The 18,437-nt window shown below is 37.9% G+C and overlaps 1 protein-coding gene across 1 annotated transcript in view; it reads right to left on the bottom strand.

Moving 5' to 3' along the window:
* Positions 1 to 18,437, bottom strand: part of ITGA2 (integrin subunit alpha 2) — a 109,424-nt gene that overhangs the window by 26,770 nt on the left and 64,217 nt on the right. Inside the window, exons 8-16 of the mRNA XM_081230402.1 lie at positions 14,013 to 14,163; positions 13,562 to 13,727; positions 11,603 to 11,679; positions 9,184 to 9,322; positions 7,916 to 8,061; positions 6,165 to 6,308; positions 3,653 to 3,856; positions 2,336 to 2,472; positions 802 to 941 (exon numbers count right to left, since the gene is read on the bottom strand). Coding sequence (XP_081086528.1) covers positions 802 to 941; positions 2,336 to 2,472; positions 3,653 to 3,856; positions 6,165 to 6,308; positions 7,916 to 8,061; positions 9,184 to 9,322; positions 11,603 to 11,679; positions 13,562 to 13,727; positions 14,013 to 14,163 — 1,304 coding nt within the window. The remainder of the gene's footprint in view (positions 1 to 801; positions 942 to 2,335; positions 2,473 to 3,652; positions 3,857 to 6,164; positions 6,309 to 7,915; positions 8,062 to 9,183; positions 9,323 to 11,602; positions 11,680 to 13,561; positions 13,728 to 14,012; positions 14,164 to 18,437) is intronic.

The raw sequence follows: 18,437 nt of genomic DNA, 5'->3' as shown, positions 1-18,437 counted from the left end.
TCTGATGAAGGGGGATTAGGACCCGTGAAACAGTAGCAAATGAAAGAAGGTAGTGTTGGATCAAGTGCTAAATCAATGGCTACGTATTGAGGGAGGTGAGACAATTGGAGCGGGAGAGATGGGGGTGAGATGCAGTGGTTAGAAAGACATCAGAGAGCTTGTGGGACCTCAGCCAGGCCCTGGAAGATGACTGGACCCATCCAGGGAGAGACAACAACAGCTTCTGCTGACATCTGCACACAGCCTTCCCTACTCTCTCCTGCTGATAGGACATGCTTTAGACATTCACTCACTTCTTTGGATTATTTAGAAAATGTAAAACACTGGGCACAAATTATATATTGTTTTATACTTTCTCATTATTTCATGCTTATTAAATTTTTAAGAATAGGAATATTTGATCTTTGTACTGAACTCACTCTATCGAGATCATGGCAAAGCCAACATACAGTGTACTCATTTAATATGGGCTTGAGTTCAGTGTAATCTGCACGTGCCCATGGTTTTCAGTTAGGAAGGTGTAGAGAGACTCAAAGGACAGATTGGGAGAGGCTATGATTATTTCATTGAAATTATGACCTTCAGCAGCAGAATGTTACGTTCTAGAGATGACGGACGAAGGTCTAAACAAACCTTCCACGCCGAATTAACCATTCTCAGGCACCTCAAATATGTGGCAATTCAAATGTCTGCAAGACCCTTATTTCTTTTGGTTTCCAAATCCAAAGTATGGGTTATGTTCAGGACTAAAACTCTATAAGCAAACCTATCTGTTGTATAGATTATTTCAGGTTTACTCACCCACTTGATTGTTTTGCTTAGCAGGTCTAAACTTGGCGCTGAAACAGAGTTTAAGGTTTATCTCAGCATTCTTGTTGAGCAAAGTGATTTTTTCTGGTGTGAATGAAGCAACTACAGATACATCAGCAATACTCTGTGACCTGAAAGACATAAATGTTAAAAAAATTATTCTCAGGAAGTTACCCAGAAAAACCAGTCTTAGCAACTTATAGGAATGTGACTACAAAACGGCATTAACCTAGCTTAACTGATCCCCTCAATAAATTGATTTGACTCCACGTGTCTTGACTTTTTAGAAGAATCAAATTCACCTTCAAAGAAAAAAATTTGGCCACCATGTACTATCTAAAAAGGGAATGTCATAATATAGTTAAGTATATAGCCTACCAAGTGTGAGGCCAACCAAGGTGGCTACAGGGTGATGTTCACTGAAGGGTATGATTTCTTACAAAATTGTTTACAAATCAGCCATATAATTATGTGTAATCATACCTTGTGTTATTTTAATGCTACTTTTAACTGATTTTAGCTGATTTTATTCAGTAAATATATTTTCTTTTTTTCAAAGTCTTAAATATTATCGTTGAGTTTTATTTTTTCCACATGAAGTTTCATTAAAATGATGCACTAAGGGACTTCCCTGGTGGTCCGGTGGTTAAGAGTCCATACTTCCACTGCAGGGGGCACGGGTTCAATCCCTGGTTGGGGAACTAAGATCCCACATGCCCCACACAGCCAAAAAAAAACCAATGCTGCACTAAAAACAATGCATTTCATCCTTTAAAAGCACGAGTGAGATACTGTAAATAGCTTCATTGAACTCAATGTAATTTACTCGATAGGTAATTCTTTTTTTCTGTTCTTGATGTATTTGGACATTTAAAAAAGCTCATTTTTCAGCAGACATGAATGGATAACTGAACTATATTTTCTTGGGGACTCTTGATCAAATTCTCTATTTCTTTTTGATTCCAGTCCTTCGCCAGCCCAATATATTTATTTTTGTCCTTGACTCACATGGCCCTTGAATCCCTTATTGTTCCCCACATGCTCTTCAACTCCTCCTGAGGTCAACAAGAGGTCAGCTAAACCTAAATAATGGCTTCTTGTTTATGACCAATAATTGTAAAAGATACCTTTTAACCACATGAGAAGTTGCACTTTACTTGTGTGGTCTCAGTGTTCAGTATTTTTAGAGCATTCTCATGAGAATTCTTTTCTGCAAGCTGAGGTAAGGCTATTTGGAAGATTATAACCAGAAATATCCTGAATACCATTTCAAGAGTTTGTCTTTTCAATGTACTTTTTCTGTTCACTATATAGAGAAGAGAAACTTGATTCTAATGTTAAGCAAATATTTTTTTCCTCCCACCAGGAAAAACATATTCCTTCCTCTATGCAAACTATGACATATAAATGTTTTAGAGTCTTATATAACACATGTGACATTTCAATAATACTGGCACAGCAATCTGCTCTACTTAGCAGCCCATTTGTTCGTTAGCTAATTTGTGTCTGGCTCTCACTGACTCACCAGAGCTGAATGACCTGTCCAAAGGCACCAACAGACACATCAGTGATGGAATCCCCATTTAAATCTCCATAGCCATCCAGTGATCTCCCAAAGTACTGGAGGTGGCTCCTAAAGGCTCCATCAGACCCCAAGATTTTCTAAAAGAGCAAGTTTGAGATGAAATTATAGTGCATGACAACTGAAACAGAAAAAAGGCAGCATCTACATTGCCCTGGTATGTTCTTTTTTTAAATTTTATACTTTAAAATTATTATAAGAATTAATAATACTTTTAAAATTTATTTATTTACTTACTTATTTTTAACATCTTTATTGGAGTATAATTGCTTTACAGTGTTGTGTTAGTTTGTGCTTTATAACAAAGTGAATCAGCTATACATATACATATATCCCCATATCTCCTCCCTCTTGCATCTCCCTCCCACCCTCCCTATCCCACCCCTCTAGGTGGTCACAAAGCACCGAGCTGATCTCCCTGTGCTATGCGGCTGCTTCCCACTAGCTATCTATTTAACATTTGGTAGTGTATATATGTCCATGCCACTCTCTCACTTTGTCCCAGCTTACCCTTCCCCTTCCCGTGTCCTCAAGTCCATTCTCTATGTCTGCGTCTTTAATTCCTGTCCTGCCCCTAGGCTCTTCAGAACCATTATTTTTTTAGATTCCATATATATGTGTTAGCATATGGTATTTGGTATGTTCTTTATATGGCCGTTTCCCAGGTTGTTTTATTCTCCACAGAATTCCATTGATTTTTCAGTCACATCTTATCTGATCAGATTATCATTCTTGCAGCCACATTTTCATCAAAGAAATAGCATGAATCTCTCACATAAAATAAAGCAGTGAAAGATCAGTGGACTGGGAAGGAGTTGATGCAAGTCTGGGTCCTGATTCTTCTCTTAGTCCATTTCCTTCAGGTCTTTATTCAAAAGCTGCCTTCTCAGTGAGGCTTTCTTGGTCACCCACTTGAATACCTGATATCTTCCAGTCCTGAAAATTCATTCCCTATTTTAGTTTTTAAAAATTCCTTATCATTTATTATTATCTGGATTATTTTATCTTATTTATCTCATTTTTCCCGTCTCCTCCACAAAAATGGAAGATCCACAAAGAGCACAATTTTGTCTGACGGGACTTTACAGCATTCGCAGAGACTTATCAGCACTTGACACACAGTAGAGGTTCACCAAGCATCTGATGAATGAGTGAATGAAATTATAAAACAAGAGGGGTGGATTGGATGGTCCGCATGATACTCTCTAGCTCTAAAGGAATGATACTCACATGTAAATAATCACCACGAAACTGGATTACCTGGGAATACTTCAGGCGAATGGTGCCCTCATGACCATTGTAGATGTACACAGCTCCAGAGTTCTGATTTTCCAAAGGTGAACCAACGATCACATCATTAAAGCCATCCATATTGATGTCTGAAACAGCTGCAATTGCTGAACCAAACCGAGCATTTTCAACACCCTCAGGGCCTTCCAGAAATTGGTGCCAGTTCAAAATGCCCTTGCAAAGGGGAAAGGGGACAATTAAAGGAAACCTTATGTTAACATATACACACTACTATATATAAAATAGATAACCAACAAGGACCTACTGTATGGCACAGGGAATTATACTCAATATTTTGTAATAACCTAAAAGGGAAAAGCAACTGAAAAAGAATATATCTATATCTGTTTATATATGTATAGCTGAATCATTGTGCTGAACTGAAACTAACATGACATTGTAAATCAACTATGCTTCAATTAAAAAAAGAGAAAAACTTACAATTTTTATAATTAAAATTCACAGCAAATGATGCCCAAACCAATTTGCAAACTGTTAAAAACGGATAGGATTTTAAACCTAGAATTCAAAATTCTCTATGATGAGACATACAAAAAATTTTTTTAGCAAGTAAGGTCATAGGCAATCAATCTGCTCATAAACCAAGGTGAAAGGAAGCAATCTCTTTACTGTGGCTGCACAACCTACATAAAAGTGTCCATTTCTTTGTCTTTTTTCCCCTTAATATTAGAATCCTCACTCATCTGTTTCCAAATTTTTGGATTTAAAAATTTTCTGGTAAAAATCTAATCTCTTCAATAAAATTAAGGTAGAGACAAAATAAAACACAATATCTTAATTTAGTCCTTTATTTAAAAACTACTGAACAACAGTGGCATAATTATAATGGCATAGAAAGTGAAAAATGAGATTGTTAATATCCTATTATAAGAAACACTGAATAATTCTGCCAAAGAAAAGACATTTTCTTGTGAAAGACACAGTCGTGTGTTTCTTTTTTCTTCAGATTTTGAAATCAAGAATGGAAATATTTCATGACTTCATAAGAAAGCAATGCTTCTCACCCATGAAACTGGGTCAGTGTTGATTCCTTCTCCTCTATAATAATCTTATGGAAATCAATTTGTTGCTGTGTCTGGTAAAATACTGGAAGATCTTCTCACCTTCAACAATTAATGATAATTCAGACTGCCCAGCAAGAAACATTTAAGAAACTGGGGATTTGTTAAATTTCCAAACTAATAGATATGCTCTTCCCTTATTAAATACTCAACTGCACATTCTTTATATGCTTTAAAATTGTTTTAACTGCTTCTGATATAGGGCTAACTCTTACATTAACTTAAATAAATAAGGTAGGACAAAATATCACAACAGATAAATATACTATTTACTATATTAATATTAGCTTCTCTTTTTCCATCCTTTCTGTATCTCGTCATCTAATTTTCTATGTCAACCTGTGCCTTTAGTTTTGGTTTTCTTTCTTTCTTTCTTTCTTTCTATAAGTTCTCTATACTTATGTGCATGGATTTAGAGAGTTCAGTCTGCAAGTTGGAAAAACTGGGCTTTTCCATGTTAGAGTATGCTTAGTTTTATGTGCAAGAACTAGAATTTCCAAGACTTGGATATATACCTAAATGTTACACTAAGCAATGGAATTTCCTGACAAACTACTGTAGAAAGCATCCAGGAATATATGGAGGTTTCTAAAGTGCCTGGTAAAATTTGTACTTACCACTGTAAAATACTAACAAGGTAGCTTTGCCCTGTTATTGTTATACCTTTATAGCAAAGAAGAATAATTGAATGAGATACTTGGGAAATACACAGATGTTTGTGCGTGTGTGTGTGTGTGTGTGTGTGTGTATGTATTTCAAAAAACAATGTGCATTTATAATGACTTTATTTGTAAAGAGAATATGTATTCAAAGACCTCATGGAAAACGGCAGGACACTATACATTAAGCTCTAAGTTATGCTTATCAATGTGATTTTTAAAACTATAACTTAATGGTGACATCCTCAAAATGATGAAATATAAACCATACTCTAGGACTTCCCTGGTGGCTCAGCGATTAAGAATCCGCCTGCCAATGCAGGGGCACAGGTTCGATCCCTGGCCCGGGAAGATCCCACATGCCTCGGAGCAACCAGCCCGTGCGCCACAACTACTGAGCCTGCGCTCTACAGCCTGTGAGCCACGACTACTGAGCCCACATGCTGCAGCTACTGAAGCCCACATTCCTAGAGCCCATGCTCCGCAACAAGAGAAGCCACCACAATGAGAAGCCCGTGCACCGCAACGAAGAGTAGCCCCTGCTCGCCGCAACTAGAGAAAGCCTGTGAGCAGCAACCAACGCAGCCAAAAATAAATAAATTTATAAATAAACCATACTCTATATGAAAATTATCATTCAATGATAAATTTTCTTAATTCTTCAAAAATGCAGATTAACTTTTATCTACCAATACTAAAGCAAATCAAACAAAGTCAGTTTAATAATTATTTATTTTTTACCTTTGTGATAGTAAAAAGGTAGACTCTTCCTTCCTCCTTCTTTAGGTCATTCATGTACATTGGCGCACCTACCAAGAGCACATCTGTAATGGTGTCTTTGTCCACATCAACTGCACACAGCACACTACCAAAATAGGAGCCAATCTGGAGTAATAAAGCATATCAACCTTAGGATTCCTATACTCCTAGTATTATGCTGAACTTCTGTTTACTCATTCAACAAGCAAAAATTGAGCATTCGTTGCCTATAAGGTGCTAGGTACCTAAAGATGGATAACATAGCCCCTTCTCTCCGGTTGTATCACAATCTAACATTTAGTTCTTAGACCTTAGGGTGCAAAAAAATCACCAAAAAAGTATCTGTAAAATACAGATTCCTGAGACCCATTTCCAGAGATTCTGATACCATGTCCAAGGGGTGATCAAGAAAACAGTATTTTAAGTAAGCACTCCAGGTGCTTCTGATGCTGGTGGGTAAAAGACCACATTTAAGAAACACTTAGAAACTTTGTGAGATGTTGTACACAAAGGCAGGAGGGGAGAGGGAGGCAGAGCAAATAATTGTGCTTCCGAGGTAAAATATATGATAATAGAGGCAAGTAGCAAATGCTGTGTAAGCAGAGTGCACAGGAGTCAGAAAGGCTTAGAAAGATTAAGTATTATTTGAATCGCATCTTAGAAGATGGCAAGGAAGTTGCTAGGTGGAGTGGAGTGGGAAACTACAAGTGATGTAAGTGTCCATGGCATGATCTGGGACAGTAGACTAGTTCCCAGATAGATTGGGCTGGAGAACTAGTTGCTGATAAAAGGAAATGAGAGGCTGGAACTCTGAATGATCATCCTTCCGTCCAACCAAGGTTCAACCTATGCCTACGTGAATGCCTCTTGAGGATTCAGAAATGAATCAGAAATGATTCCTCCCATAACACTTGCATTACTTTTCTCAAAATAAAAGCACCCTTCTTTAAAATATTAAAGAGGAGGGAAAAGTATGTGATCATAGCTGGTTTGTGGTCAAGGAAGTCAAAGACTCAGATCTTCTTATTCCTGGAAAGTCCATAGAGACAGTGGATCAGATTTAATCCCAGAGAAGGGAAATCTGTGGATAGTCGGTTTCTCTGATTTAAGGAAGAAAATTTTCTGTTGGCTGTTAGAGTTCAGCGATGCTCGTTTCAAATATGTGCTAAGTCCATGAGTCAAAACTACTTCGCAAGGAAATAGGAATCTATCAGCTGGCCTTTGCTCTCGTGGGCCATGACTGGGCGGCGTCACAGGTTCTGACTACCAAACCGTCACACATCAGAAGAAAGTGGCAGAGAAGGGAGTTGTTTTACTTTTAGAAACGTCAAAGCCACAGGACACCTCGACAAGCCCAGATGTCGTAGCTCAGTCTTTATGATGCTATCCTGCTCCCTTCTTCTCCTTATTTCTCCTCCAGGTCCTTGGCCCCTTGTAGGGGCTTGCCTACAAAGCACTGGTTAGGTGCCTGTCATCATTGGGCTTTAATGACAGCTTCACCCCATGAAAGCTATGTGGCCTTAGAAAGGTAGTTAAACCCTCAGTAACCTGTCAAAAGGGGATGGTAGATCTCAGTACTGTTGTGAAGATTTAAGGAACATTCAAGTAAACACAGATTACAGAGCCAGCTACAGGATAGGCACTCAATAAATGTTAGTTTCCATTTCTACTAACTCCCCACCTGTCCTGTTGTCCCTGAAATTAATTTCATCTTCTTAAACAATGGAATTTACCTGGTCACCTCTGTGAGACTGAATAACTGTGACATTGCCACGCTCATTAACACTGTACAGCACTATCTGGCCGGTATAATTTGCCCGAGGAGCTCCAGCAACAAAGTGGACACTTTTTCCAGTAGAAATTGAAGCCACAGAGTAACCTAGGAGAGAAAGGGTCACAGAGTAGGTACTACTGAATAGCTCGGCCAGATACGCTTGTGAATTTAACAGAGATGATCAGAGGTCCTCTTCGTTAGTGGGACGCACAGTTGCTAGTGATCCTGAGTGCACATCCTCCTTTTTCTAAGATAAACTGCTTCTGCCCCTTGGCCACCAGCACTGCCTAGTGGAGGCGGGGCATCTCCCTATAAAGCTGGCCCTAGATTCTGGGTTGTCCCCATCAGCCACTCATGAATCTGACACTCAACCAATATTTCTGGAATGAAAAACTAAATGAATTTAAAAGGTGGAAATCTGCACAGTGGAAAGAACATAAGCTTTGGAGTCAGACAGTCCCAGGTTCAAATTGTGGCCTTGCCACTTAGGAAGTTTTTTATCTTTAGGCAAGTAATTAACCTCTTTGGCTCTCAAAGGTAAAATGAGGATAATAATATTTCCTTCAAAGGGTAGTTGGGGCTTCCCTGGTGGCGCAGTGGTTGAGAGTCCGCCTGCCGATGCGGGGGACGTGGGTTTGAGCCCCGGTCCAGGAAGATCCCACATGCCGTGGAGCGGCTGGGCCCGTGAGCCATGGCCACTGAGCCTGTGTGTCCGGAGCTTGTGCTCCGCAACGGGAGAGGCCACAACAGTGAGAGGCCCGCGTACCGCAAAAAAAAAAAAAACAAAAAAACAAAAAAGGGTAGTTGGAAGGATTAAATGTTACATAGATAGAACAGCCAACTCAGGAGCTGTCCCATAGTAGGTGCTCGAAATTGGTGGCTGCTTATTACACTAATAAAAAGACTAGGAACTCCAAATTGATATAAGGCTACCACTTACCGTATTGACTCTTAGGAACTATTTCTATTTTGGAGAAACACAATCATGTCCCAGGAATAACAACTGCTGGAACAGCCAGAAGAGATTAATGAGTCAAATACACAGCGTTTCATTAAATAGTTACAGGCTAAGGCCTGACTGGCAAAGAGGCAACAGAAATATGTGCAACAAATATAACAATTAGAGGATAGCTCAAGCACTTTGCTGAACTGACCCTGAGATTCAACAAGACGCTAGTTTAAAGGATGGGATTTAAATTTGCTGAGCTGAATGCTGCTAGGCCTTACCTAAATATGAACTGTGATTTCTGTCTTGCAGAATTTGGTCAAAGGCTTGTTTAGGAAAGATCAAATGTCCATGAGGTGTCTGCTGGACAACAGTCCCACTCCAGTCATAAGCTCCTACTGCACCCAGCATCAGAATATCCTAAAATAATTGGGAAATGAAAAGCATTAACATCACCTGTAAAGCATAAGAGTGTAGTGTGTGCCAAACACTGAAACAAATGGTCTAAATTTAAAGAAGAAAAACTAAGCATGATGAAGTAAAATGTATACGAATTGCTAAAAAAAGAGACAACAGCCCAAAAATGGAAACACTTGTGCCAAGTCCACGTCACCAAACCCAGACTTAACACCGAACCTAACTGCAGTTTCAAATGCCCCCCCCCACAGGAATGCGACCTTAACTGGTCAGTTTGGAATTTCCTGGTCAGCACTAGTGAGGTAATCCACCTGATAGAGCCCTTCTCTCCCCTACAGGAAGGTGACCTTGCCTGAACCAATACAACTGTTTCCCCTTCTGCCTGTAAAAGGCTTCCATTTTCTACAGCTCCTTGGAGCTCCTTTCTGTTTGTTAGATGGGATGCTGCCTGATTCATGAATCATTAAATAAAGCTGCTTAGATCTTCAAATTCACTCAGCTGAAATTCGTTTTTTTAACAGACTGTGTGTTGATATATCTCTGAATTGTTTTGATATATTTTGTGCCGGAAAAAAAAGCCTTCCCACGGGCTATGTTACCTTGGGCTTTGTTTAGTACAACACATTTTAAAGATAAATCTGTACCACAGCACAGGAGGGGCACATAGCCATCTTCAAATTTCCATGCAAAGGCACATGTTTGCAAACGCCAAACAGTTGTGAGCCTTTAGAAAGGAGTCAGAAGTGAGCCTCCAGCCTCACATATTCCTAAGAAGAGCTCAGGATATGAGGCATCCTCCAGAAACAGGAAGTGCTGCTGCCAGAGGAGGAGAGGTGGGCGCTGCTACCCCAGACCTGTCGTGCTGGCCCTCTTCTGACCTGGTCTATCTTCAACTTCTTTCTCTTTCTTCTTTGCTCCTTCTCAAATGTTCCTCTAATCCTCTCTATCCTATCCCATCTATTTGAATATGGCACAGCTACAAAAGGAAGCTGAAGCGGTGACACTTGATATGAGAAGAAAGACTGCCATTGGTCAGCACCAGTGGGGAAGGGCCAAAGAGGACAGGCCACTTGGGATTGACTCAAAACCCAATCTGAATATTTGAAGGTACAAGTCATCGCAGAAGGTAGGGTTGGTCAGGAATGGGACTACTTATTTTTAAGTTTTTGATCTTAGATCTTAGAAAACATCAAAGATACGATTTGGGGTTTTTTTTGTTAATTTTTTTAAACTTATTTTATCGAAGTATTTACAATGTTGAATTAATTTCTACTGTACAACAAAGTGATTTGGTTATACATACAGTCTTTTTCATTTTCTTTTCCATTATGGTTTATCAAGATATGATTTTGGGATGAAAACTACAAAGCCATTAAAAAAATAGCAAACAGGGAAATAATGTGTCCCATTTTGAGGATAAGAGACCATGAAATTATGTGAATGATTGTCATAAATCCAGGACTCTGAATCTGGGTGCAGGAAGGGGCTTCAGGGAGTGTACAAAACCTCAGGAAATTGTGTGAAAAATTCTCTTTGTGTGGGTTCACTTAGATTTTTTCTGAGGGAAAGACCCGTAACTTTAATCTCTAACTACTGGTGATCCAGAAAAGGTTAGCACCTTTTATTATAGAGACAAATAAAGTGATCCTGGTCCTTTATTCTACCAATCAAATCCTCTGAGTTCATACTGTTCCCTGAGCATTTCCTAGTGTCACCTGTCTCTTTGCCTCTTTCACTATTATTACTACTTCACTCATATCCCGAGTAGAATTAGAATCAGAGGCCTGCGAGATGGATGTTTCTAAGAAAGAATGGACTTCCCTGAGCTAAGAAGATGTCCCATCTCACTCTTTTCCTAACTCCTTACTTTTTCAACTATTTTTTTATGTCTCTGCTCTTAGAAAAAAGATACACCGGCAACTCAGAATTCAACGACAGTGATGACAAGAGTGTGTGTTTTTAACAAATTTTTCCGGTAGTTAATTCATATAAAGTAAATTCCTGCAGTGATAATACCTTGAATTAATATAGTGCCTGTTCCCTGGAGCACTCAAAAGCTTTCTTGTATATTATCATTTTTTCCCATTAAAAAATCCCTGTGAAATAGGGAAGGGAAAGCATTATTAACCTCTGTTTTTCAGATGATAAGCCAGCAGAGCAAAGAAACTAAATGACTGTGACTAGAAATGAGAACTGTTGATCACTAGATGGCTGTTTTTCCCACTTTAGTATGGGGTTACTGCACACAGAAGTATTAAGGCAAATGTTATCTGATATACACACATTTTGAGGAGAGTAATCTGCGCTGAATCCCACTTGTGACATTTCCATTTGGAAGTTGTCTCCTCCTTGAACAGTACCTAGGAAACAGTTTCAAAAATCATATCACTGTTATCAGTCTTAAATAAAATTTTCAAACACATGTGCACGCGCACACACACACACACACAGTGTTCTGATGTCCACTCAAAAATATAGAGCTGGCAGATTCTGAGAGGGAGGAATCTCTAAGGAAGTGTTCTAACAGATGTAGAAATCTACAATGCTTCTGAGATAGTGTTTGAAATTGGCATTAATCTTGATCATACATTAATGTATTTATTGGCATACTTATGAAATTTCTGATATCAGAGAACACTCAGCATAGGGGATGAGGTAAGATGAAAACTGACATGATTATCTTTTTTTAAAAAATTATCATTACTTGCTAAGAACCTAACCGAATTTTTAGCTTTTAAATATCTGTAGTAATAAATGCACATATATCTCAGATACAGTTGGAGGAGCCAGGCAATTGCTCTGTAGTGAAGACTGTCCTGAGAGATATTTGGATTAGGCTTCAGGAACTAGGATTCAAGACTGAGAAGGAATTTTACCAACTGGGAAGTTGGTCCAAGTTATACATATGTGCTTGCCTCTGACACTAGCACCATAAGACTCAATTAGAACTCATTTTCCATACATGTGGCCAAAGCGGTTACATTTCACTAATCTTCGCAAAAAGGAAGCTAAATTTCTCGACTGCCACATTAATGTAGAGAAGAATAAAAGTCTTTAGATAGACCCTTCCAGTGGATAATCAGGAGATAAAGATCTGACTATAGGGATTAATACTTAATTTACACAATCCCATTGGATCCAGCTTCTGAAGCAGTACTTGATCATAGTAGGTGCTCAATAAAATATGAGAGTTATTTGGGTTAACCATCAGGAACCAGGATTTGGGTCATGTGGGACTTTTTACAAAGTGGGAATTGTGTTGTAGTCCTCCTTATAGTGAGCTCTTGAACACATGATATTTCTATAGAGACTAGACCTTCCAAGCCCATAGAAGTAAATTATTGTAGATCTGGTAAGTAAAATGTTTCCTCAAAATCTGAACTATTAAAAATCTTCACTGTATTTTTCTAATTTTAGAAGTATACATGTTTGTTGTAAACAAATTCAAGAATTTCAGAAATTATGTAACAGTGTAAAAAGGTAAAACTTTTTATGATTACAAAAACTGTTTACAATATGGAAAGGTAAAACTATTTATGATTATAATAGATATTACTAAGTTGCCACCCCAAAAGGTTATACAGTTTATAATCTTATAGTGTATGAGCTTTTTTGCTTCCCCATAATCTCTCCAAGATTAAACATTACTAGTCTTTGTTATCTTTTAGACACAAAGTAACATTGATTTCATTTATATTTTAAAATAATTACTAAAAATGGGAATATTTTCTTATGTTTATTGGCCACTTGTATTTTATCTTTTATAAACTACTTATTCATCATTCTTTGTCTATTTTTCTTACTGATGTTATTTAGAAGTTCTCTTTATATAAGGTATATAAGTTAACATTAACAGAACAAGTATGGTAATAAAGAATTCTTTTTTTTAAGGTTTTTGAAGAACATGTTATTTTATTTTTAATTTTTATTACAGTATAGTTGATATAAAATATTGCATTAGTTTCAGGTATAAAGCAAATTGAGTCAGTTATACATATACATATATCCACTCTTTTTTTAGATTCTTTTCCCATATAGGCCATTACAGAGTACTGAGTAGAGTCCCCCGTGCTATACAGTAGGTCCTTATTAGTTATCTATTTTATATACTGTATAGTAGTGTATATATGTCAATCCCAATCTCCCAATTTATCCCTTCCCTCCCTTACAACCTGGTAAACATAAGTTTGTTTTCTTGAAAAAAATTTGAAAGAAAATTCTGGAAAGAAGGAGTTCTTTTACCTTCAATGCTGAAAATTTGTTCTCCTAATGTCCCAGCCTTTTCTAGTAGAGCTGCTTCATCAGAAACATTGAAAAAGTATCTTTCTGTTGGAATACTGGCAATTGCTTTAATTTCTTTTATTAAATTTTTAGTATCAAGGGCATTTCTGTTTAAGTACCCAAGAACCTTGAAAATAGAGGAAGAGGGGAGAAGGTCATTAGTGTTGTACTTCAATTTTCCTATTAGTATTTTCTAGGCTATTTCTGAACACAATAGGCCCTCTGGAGAAGTAAATCAACTAACACTTCCATATCCTCTTCATTGACAGGACTGCAAATCAGCAAGAAGCAGAGGTAGAGTAAAAATATTCTTTTATATTAAGCCAATAAGAAAGTGCAGTCTTCAGAAGTGATGTTATAAAGGAATATTTACCCATCAACTAAAAGACAAGTAAAAAGAAAAGCCACTTACCGCTATGCCAAACCTCAGTATATTGTCATTGTTACATTGATCAATTACAGCTTTCAACATTGAACCATCATGGGATTCACCATCAGTTACAACCACCATGACTTTGGTAGCACCTGGTCGTCCACCAGCAGCTGCTGAATAAGCAGAATCTCTGTGGCAGATAAAATAAAAACTCACTATAAAAAAATAAACTAAACACATGGATCTCTGGTTAGAAATATAAATATGAAACTGACTTCTTTGAGCATAACCTATTGTGACTTAGAATTTCTCTGTCAGTGCTGGTGACTTCTGAACTACATTCTATTCATAGCTTGTAGAGAAACATATAAAAATATAAATCTTGCTTGGCATTAAAAATAACTTCCATGGTTTCCATGGTGTGTGGGTGTGTGTGTATTTACATCAGGAATCCTTAGAATTATCTTCTGCTAATAAGATTAAACTCATTAAAACTAATCAACAGGGTAAAGATATTCATTCCTTTCATAAATATTACTCATTGGATCTGCATTTATTTTTTCAACAGTAAATTGTTTTTTAAAAAGTAATAAATACATGTGGTAAAAGAAATCCAAAGCATTTGGAAAGGTGTAAAACAAAAATTTCACACCAAGCCACTATTCCAAAGGTAATCACTATTATCAGTTTATGTTTCCTTCTAGAAAATGTTTCATCTAGAGAAATATATGCAAAAGTTACTCCTTAAACTTCTATAAAAATGGGAACATATTCTCTGCAGTTGTTTTTTTCATTTTGATGGAGACCTTTCCATATCAGCACACATAGAACTCTCCTCTTTGTGTTTGATTTTCTGATTTTATTTCTATACAATTTTTTTTTTTTTCCTGCGGTACATGGGCCTCCCACTGCTGTGGCCTCTCCCATCGCGAAGCACAGGCTCCGGACGCACAGGCCCAGCAGCCATGGCCCACGGGCCCCGCCGCTCCGCGGCATGTGGGATCCTCCCAGACCGGGGCACGAACCCACGTCCCCTGCATCGGCAGGCGGACTCCCAACCACTGCGCCACCAGGGAAGCCCTCTATACAATTTTTAAAGGTTAATTTCCATTTATAGTTATTACAAAATATTGGCTCTATTCCCCACGGTGTACATCCTTGAGCCCATCTTACACCCAGTAGTTTGTGTCTCCCAGTCCTCCACCATTATGTTGCCCCTCCTCCACCACTGGTAACCACTGGTTTAGACTTCTCCTTTTTTAATGGCTACATAATATTTCATTATTTTGAGGAACAATAGTTTATTTAACCAATTCCCATTATTATGCATTTAGGCCATTTTGAGTTTTACAAATAATGCTATAATGAATGTCCTTGTGTATCTATCTTGGCATACTTTTTCGAATGTGTCAGTAGGATAAAGTCTTAGCAATTATTTAGACAACGTATTTACACATTTCAAATTTTGATAAATAAAATACTAAATTGCTCTTCAAAAATTCCACCAATTTAGGGCTTCCCTGGTGGCGCAGTTGTTAAGAATCCACCTGCCAATGCAGGGGACGTGGGCTCGAGCCCTGGTCCGGGAAGATCCTACATGCCATGGAACAACAAAGCCCGTGTGCTATAACTACTGAGCCTGTGCTCTAGAGCCCACAAGCCACAACTACTGAGCCTGCATGCTGCAACTACTGAAGCCCGTGTGCCTAGAGCCCATGCTCTGCAACAAGAGAAGCCACAACAATCAGAAGCCCGTGCACTACAACAAAGGGTAGCCCCTGCTCGCTGCAACTAGCGAAAGCCTGCGCGCAGCAATGAAGTCCCAATACAGCCAAAAGTAAAAAACAAATAAATAAATTTATTTAAAAAAAATTCCACCAATTTATACTGCCATCAGTGTACAAGAATGCAATTTTCTCCACCTCCTTTCCATAACAATGAGAATTATTAACTTTTTAATCTGGGATACTCTTATAAGTGAGAAATAATATGTAATTGTTATTTTAATATGTACTTTTTCACTATGAAGGATGATGAGTATTTTTAATATGTTTATTAGCCATTTATATTTCTTCCTTCATGAACTCTTGATTTTTCTTTATCTTTGCCCATTTTTCTTTGTTTTTCATCACTTTCCTGACAAGACTTCTGTTAATAAAGAAAATTATCCTTTGTCACATATATTGTAAATAATTGTCAGTTCATTTATCACTTTTTGAAGTTTAGTGATATTAATTCTGTACAGAAATTTTATATTTTGATATAATCAAATCCATTAACTTTTGCATGTGTGTCTTTTATATTTGACATGGTATTTTAAAAGGACTTATCTCTAAGACTTTTCTCTTTAATCACCCAAGTTTTCTCATAGTCTTTTAATGGTTTCATTTTCTTAGATTTAAATTGGTGGTCCAGCTGAAATTTATTTTGGTTCAAGGAGTGAGGCAGGGATTCAGCTTTATTTTGTTTCTAGATGTTTAACAAGTTGTCCAACAACTCTTTTTTTCTGTCTGTTGGATTCTCTTGTTGCACATTCTTTCTGGTGTCATCATATAGGTTCACCACCACCACCTACATGATGACAATTTAAAGTCTATATTTGCTTCCATTCATCCTTCCTGTCTTCAAGTTTGTGTATTCAATGCATTGAATATTTTCACCTGAAAGTGTAAGGAGCTCTTTAAATTCAACATGCGTAAAACTGAGACTATCATTTTATTTCCTAAAGCTTTTTTTGTATTCTATATAGAATATAGAAATATGGAAAAATATTTCATATTTCTCAGCCAAATTTGAATTCTCGTACTCACATCAAATAATTTTTGAGTGAATTATACTCTTTATGACATACAGTAGAGTTCATGTAGGATTATAAGTTTGCTGAGGGTAGAAACTATGCCTCATTTAGTTTTGATTCCCTGCAGGGCTTGGAACAGTAAATTTTAAGTGTAGGCACTCAGATAAGATCAATGGAAAATGTCAATATTTACTAAAAGAGTATCGGAACTCTATTTGTTGTTGTAAAGAAACCGATGAAGAAGGAGGAGGAGGAGGAAGAAGAAGAAAAAGAGAAAGAAAATAGAAGTAATTAAATTCCAGAAAGTCTGAGAAGTTAGGTGACTCTCCTAACAATGGAAAGAGTCCTGTTAGCTCAGGAAATTGTGGTGAGACAGGGATGCTGGGGAGAAAAACAAAGTTTTGAAAAGATCATGAAAGCCATATGAGTCCCATTTTAACAGAAAGTGGCCCTTCTTCTTGAGAAGGAAGCTTGCCAGACCCCAGGGCTCTTTCCAGGGAAAAATGCCACACCCACATTCCCTGTGAAAAATACAGGCCCTCTGCTGTTTCTAACTCCTACAAGGCCATTTTTCTATGTCATCTTAGTCTACCCCTAAGTCTACTTTCCTGGAACAGGAAGGGTACTCCACATAATGGCAATTGGCCAGCGGCCTCTGAGATGGCTTGGCTCCAAAGGACATCTTAATAGGGACAAAAAAGATTAACCAAACCAATCATATCTTCTCTTGTAGGGAATCTACTTTTGAGATATATAGGGAGAGTGGGCAGTTGATAGAAGCAGCAACTAGAACATAGAATATACTGAAAAAAGAAGGGACAGATAAAATAGGAAATTCAGAAAAAGAAAGGACAGGATGTGGTGACTGACCAGATACATGACCTAAGGAGGAGGAGAAAGAATAAAGTAAACCATCAAGTTTTTAGTCTGAATGACTAGGGGAAAAGGTGGACACATGAATCAAAATGGCAGAGTCATGAGGAGGGGTAGGGAAAAGAGTAAGGCCAGTTTAGAATGTACTGAATTTGACTAGTGAGCCAACACTCCAAATAAGGATTTTCAGCATCAGCTGGATGCCTGTGTGAATTGTAGGAGAGAGGTCAGGGCTAATGACAAAGCAATGGGGTAACCCAGGCAGGGCTGGTGGCTCATGTGTATACAATGGATACAATGCCTAAGAGAACAGGGCTATAAAAGAGTGGGCTCTGTTTGGTGAAGAAAAATTAGGAAAAGGAGCCAGTGAAGATGCAAACTTGTTGACAAAAAGTTCGCAGGTTTTCTAGAAGTATGTGGTGTCATGGCAACTGGAGTAGAAATAGCAGTGCGTGCTCATTATTGTCAAATGTTCAGGGATGCTAAAGAGGATGAGGCTTGAGGCAGGACCATGTTTACCTGATGGCAGAGCCATATGTTTCAAGGATGTGGAAAAGGGAGCATAGACACTTCTTTCAAGGAGTTATGGCAGAGGAAGGAAGGAACTCACAACTCAATGAAAAAGGGCAAGAAGTAGGTTTAAGGGAAGGTGAACCTACAGTTCTCATTTCTAACACTAGGAAAATATTTAGCATTTTTTGTAAAGGTATCTGATTAAAGCAGAGTGAAGATGAAGGTCAGCAGTGCTGAGAAAATAAGAGACACTGAGCAAAGAATTAGGAGAATGTTATATA

The sequence above is a fragment of the Mesoplodon bidens genome (assembly GCF_964165515.1).
Source record: "Mesoplodon bidens genome assembly, chromosome: 4".
NCBI lineage: Eukaryota > Metazoa > Chordata > Mammalia > Artiodactyla > Ziphiidae > Mesoplodon > Mesoplodon bidens.
Note: the sequence above shows the minus strand (reverse complement) of the source record. Positions and strands in the feature narration are given on the sequence as shown.